This window comes from Pseudomyrmex gracilis, unplaced genomic scaffold (genome assembly GCF_002006095.1).
Source record: "Pseudomyrmex gracilis isolate BER0280 unplaced genomic scaffold, ASM200609v1 scaffold_121, whole genome shotgun sequence".
Lineage (NCBI taxonomy): Eukaryota > Metazoa > Arthropoda > Insecta > Hymenoptera > Formicidae > Pseudomyrmex > Pseudomyrmex gracilis.
Window position 1 is genome coordinate 377,260 of NW_018020705.1, and position 5,361 is coordinate 382,620.

The 5,361-nt window shown below is 39.3% G+C and overlaps 1 protein-coding gene across 2 annotated transcripts in view; it reads left to right on the forward strand.

Annotated features, from left to right (window-relative positions):
* LOC109856526 (dynein heavy chain 10, axonemal) overlaps positions 1-5,361 on the forward strand; it is a 19,475-nt gene that overhangs the window by 1,077 nt on the left and 13,037 nt on the right. For both annotated transcript variants that reach the window (XM_020431890.1, XM_020431891.1), the window contains exons 2-12: positions 22-209; positions 277-553; positions 700-944; positions 1,198-1,717; positions 1,872-2,302; positions 3,014-3,177; positions 3,322-3,669; positions 3,792-4,186; positions 4,301-4,438; positions 4,520-4,710; positions 4,874-5,049. In XM_020431890.1, the coding sequence (XP_020287479.1) occupies positions 22-209; positions 277-553; positions 700-944; positions 1,198-1,717; positions 1,872-2,302; positions 3,014-3,177; positions 3,322-3,669; positions 3,792-4,186; positions 4,301-4,438; positions 4,520-4,710; positions 4,874-5,049 (3,073 nt within the window). The remainder of the gene's footprint in view (positions 1-21; positions 210-276; positions 554-699; positions 945-1,197; positions 1,718-1,871; positions 2,303-3,013; positions 3,178-3,321; positions 3,670-3,791; positions 4,187-4,300; positions 4,439-4,519; positions 4,711-4,873; positions 5,050-5,361) is intronic.

Sequence of the window (5,361 nt, forward strand, 5' to 3'; positions counted from 1 at the left end):
TTTTTTTTTTTTTTTTCGTAGACTTATTTTCTAGAAGTGAAAAGTCGAAGATCCGAACTAATACTGTCGATGTCGAAGACTTACCAATCGATCGGTCCACTGCTCGTGAAACTGGAGGGTTTGGTATTCGGAACTTCAACGGGAAAAAATCCGAATATGCAACTTCTCTATAAGAAATACGAGAAGAAAATTTTTGAAGCCTTTATAATGTACAATATATCGATGAAGTAAATACGTTGTAATTGTTCGTTTCACGTAGGTATCGTTCGATTTTAGGTGCATGGTGAGAAACATGAAATTTATGAACAAATTGTTGAACGACACCAAACCGATCTTTCAAGCGGACGCGGTTCTGGTGGCGTCCGAAGTGGTGCTGCGTCCCTCGCCGAACGAAATGTACAGCATCATTTGTCAGGACGTGCGAGATCTGTTGGAAAGGCTGAAAGGATTCTTCAGATGGATGAATGGGACTTGCTTGGAGTGTCAGCCGGAAAAAAACTCTTCGCAGGAAATCGTCACGTTTAGCTTCTTCGAGGACGTGATGAGTATTCGAGTTGAGTCAACTTCTTTACGAACTCTACGCGAACGTGCTGTGCTCTACTTTTACATTGTGAAACTTTTTTTTGTAATTAAACATTTTGCTTTTTATTCACTTTCACAAAAGTATTCCAAATTGATATATATATATATATATTGCAGATAATTAACGATCTCGTAAAAACGATTCAAGAAACGGCGCAGCGAATCTCGATTGAATGCTCGCGTTACGCGCAAAAGTGGAAGAAATACAGCAATTTGTGGTCGCACGACAAAAATCTGATTTGCGAGAAATTCGCAGCGACGAAACCTTTGGTTTATCAATACGACGAGAAGTTAGGATTTTACGAGAACATCCGGGAGGAAGTCGAAGATATGACGCCTTATTTCGACATAAGTAGCGTACGGTAAAGCGGAATCAACAATTTTACATTTGCACAATTGTATTTGTTGTACAAGGAACGAAAATTGAAAGTCGCCATTTGTTTTCAATAGATTCAATTTTCGACACGCGCATAAGTTTATTATTTTACGCGCGTTTACAGCTTATTGAGATTGTTCGGTTAATAACGTAACAAAGATTTGGCTTTTTAAAACTTTCTATCTTCTAAAAAAATTGTTGAGATGTTCTGATTTGTTAATCTTTCTCTTTCTCTGAAGGCTCAACCTGACCCCACTTTTATCAGGCATCAAGACTCAAGTGCGGGAATGGAAACAGGTGTTCGGAAATTATCTTCTGGCTGACACCGTACAATCTATGAAGCAAATGAAAACTCAAATCGAGACTTTTCGCAGCGCGATCGAGTTGGTGGTCACCGGATTGGATCGTTTCACGTCGATCATAGAAGCGATCGCGGACGTGAGAAAGATGGCGAGCCAAGCTGAAGTCGACTACGTGACCTATCAGGAATGTTTTCGAACTCTGCGCACTTACGAAATCGAATTTCCGTTGGAGGACGAGGCGATGGCGCGCCAATTGCAATACGATTGGGAGTCGTTGTACCTCGGTTCGCTTTATCGATCCTCGACTCTGGAAAGCACATTCGACAGATTTAGCGAACTGACCGAAGACGAGATTCGAAATTTCCTAGCCGAGATCGACAGTTTCGCCGAGGATTTCGAGGCGCACGGTCCCGGAAGCATCGGAACCGATTTGGATCTCGGACTGAAGAAAATGAAAGTACGCGAAGAAGATAATACACGTTTCGCACAATTCTTCTACAAAGAGTTTCGTCGCAATTCTCTTTTTCTAATTTTTTTGTTTTCAAAATGTTATTTATCGTACTTCCTTGTCGCGCGTCCAAATAAAGCCGATAAAAATACCACATTTACAGGAATACGGCAAACTGATCAACACGTACGACGAGAAACGCTTGAGGCTGATGAAGTCGGAAATTCTGTTCAATCTGGCGCCTGCGGATTTTTCGGTCTTTCTGAGGATCAAGACGGAGTACGAGAACATGGAGAAGTTGTACGATCTTTACAAGCAGCAGAAAAAAGCGCGGGACGATTGGGCGAAGACTCTGTGGATGAATTTGAATCCTCAACAGCTCATCGACGGTATGGAGCAATTTATGAAGGAATTCAGACGATTGCCCAAACACATCAAGACTATGAACGTGGGCCATGCGTTGGACGCCGATATGAGAAACTTCAAGAATTCAGTGCCACTATTCGTTCAACTGAAGCACGAGGCTATGCGTGACAGACACTGGGAACAGTTGATGAAAAGAACCGGACAACATTTCGATATGGATCCGGACAGGTGTGCTCAGGATGATTCTGACAGTTAAAAAACGAGTGTTGATTACGGACGGCACACAGACAAACCGATAACTCAACGAACCTGCGATTTTAATTAAAAAACAAATAATCATCCACGGAAATGAATATTACGACGCTACTACGTGCAAATGAAACAATTTTAAATTTTTGTGTATTTTTTATTTGAATATTTATTTGATATGTATTTATTTTATATAAGAGATTGTATTTGTGCAACTTTTTTACTATATTTACAAAGTGTGCGCGCGAAATAATGATTATTATTAAAAAAAAAAAATTATATTTCGCAATCGCACATCATTGCAGAGAGAAACCATGTGTATCGTTTTTTTTTTAATATAAAGTAATACTACATATATGTATTATTTTCTACTTTTCTTTGAAACTATACACGCGTCTTTCTCTCTCTCTCTCTCTCTCTATGATTTTAGATCGTGACATGGTGACGGTGATTATTATTGACAGACAGTGCAAACTCACTTAAATGCGTATTTAAAATCTGACATTTTTTTGTAAAAAAAACTAGTGTAGTTAATAACACACACAGAGAGACATTTTAATAATATCAAAATACCAAAAAAAATGGCGCAAAAAAAATCTTTTGCGATAGAAGGGTAAGCTTTTTCAAAAATCACTATTCTCTCACTGTGAAAATATGTAAAGTACAAAGAAACCATTGAATCTGTTCCAGATTTACATTGGAAAATATGTTCGCTATGGAGCTAGGAAAATACGAAGATATCGCGCGGGATATCGTCACGACCGCCGTGAAAGAGCTTGCGATAGAAAAAGGCATAAAGGAATTGGCGGAAGTGTGGAAATCGATGAATTTCATCGTGGTGAAACATTACAAAGGTGTTTTACATTTATTTAATTATCAAATATATTCAGTCTGAAGTTTTTTTTTCTGAACACAATCAACGATTCGTCAATGCGAGACATTTTTCGTTATTTTACAAAAATATTTAAAATTCTAACGTCTTAATTATAATTGATCAGGTTCGGAAGACCGCGGCTACATGCTCGGACCTCTCGACGATTTAAACGCGACGCTCGAAGACAACATGCTGACCGTGCACAGCATGGCCGCTTCGCAATTTGTCGGACCGTTCCTCAGCGTTGTTCAGAAGTGGGAGCACACGATGCGCACTATCTCCGAGGTTCTGGAGGTGTGGGTAGATCTTCAGCGAAAGTGGCTGTATCTCGAGGGCATCTTTGTGGGCGGCGACATTCGCCTTCAGTTGCAAGACGAGACGAAGAGATTCGACAATGTCGACCAAATGTACAGGAGAATCATGATCGACACGTCGAAGAGACTCAACGTTCTCGAATGTTGCACGATTCGGGGTATTTTGGAAGAAAATTTGATTCACATTGGAATTATGTAAAAATGAAATTGAAAACGACAAAAACCGAGCGATCGGGATAAATTTTTACACATTTCGTTGTTTTTTTGTCTGTCGTCGCAGGTCGAAAGGAGGAATTTGAAAGTATGATAGCGGCACTTGAGAAATGCCAGAAGTCGCTCGCGGAATATTTGCGACACAAACGTCTTGTATTTCCGAGATTTAACTTCATTAGCGACGACGAGCTGTTGAGCATTCTTGGAAGTAGCACTCCTGCCGTTATTCAGGAACACGTAGGAAAGATGTTCGACAATCTCGACAAGTTTAAACTTGTACCGTGTAATAACAAGGATATCCTGTTGGCGACCGCTCTCTTTTCTTGCGAAAGAGAAGTTATGGAATTCAGAAATCCGGTAGCCACCGAGGACAACGTCGAGATCTGGATGGGTCTCGCTCTCGAGGAAATGAAAAAATCGAATCGATATCTGACGAAAAAAGCTGTCTACGATTACGGCAAGGTCGATGCTGTTAGATTGATCGCGCGGATTTTTTCCTTCTCTTCTAAATTTTCAATAAATTTACGATCGTTTTTTTGTTATTTAACTGTTCATTTCCAATTGTTTTAAATCTAGGTGCGACGACCGAGAACGCGGTGGCTTCTCGAGTTTCAAGGAATGATGATTATCACGGCCAATCAAATATGGTGGACCGCGGAAGTCGAGAATGTTTTCGACAAAATATCTCGAGGGAATAAACGCGCAATGAAAGAGGTATCGGGCGTATAAATCGCAAACAGTGTTATTTTTAACGTTATTCAAGTAAAATATGTATTTTTTTTTTTTTATGTATAGTATTTACAACAATTGAACACTCAATTGGACGAAGTAGTGACGCTAATGGGCGGTCCTGCGCTTACAAGCAATGACAGAAAGAAAATCGACATGATTTTAACTATCGACGTACACATTCGAGACATCATCGAGGCTTTCGTCAGGGACAGCATTGAGGATCCCACGGAATTTGAATGGGAAAGTCAATTAAGGTTTACGTTACAATCATGTCTTGTACATATTTTTATCTTTCGTGATTGTTAAAAAAATTAAAAAAATAAAGTACATCGTCGAATATCAATGAAATACTCGGATTATAAAATACGATAAAATCATGTTCGTTATATTTTCTACGAATTATCTTTGTGCGCTTAGATTTTACTGGGTTCACGATGTGGACAATATATGGGTAAGCCAGTGCACGGGCGCTTTCGAATACGGTTACGAATACATGGGTCTTAATGGCAGATTGGTCATTACGCCTCTGACGGACAGAATATATCTCACTATCACGCAAGCTCTCTCGATGCACTTAGGCGGTGCACCGGCGGGTATGTAAACCGTTCGCGGCACAGTTTACGAAATCTCGAGTATATGACCGAAGCGTAATTCGAGAGTAATTTTAAACTACGTGATCGAAGATCAATAAAAAAACAAATTGTTAACACAAATATAATAATTTAACGATTTAACAATTCAGTCGGTAAAAATATGAATTAGTTAGGGGGGTATTCGGGGTCATTCGTATAAGTGATGCAAATCTAGCATCCTATATGAATTTATAGAATTGAAATTTCAATTAAAAAACTCACATGAAAAATGTGAGTACGTCTGTTGTATATATATATATATGCACAGTCATA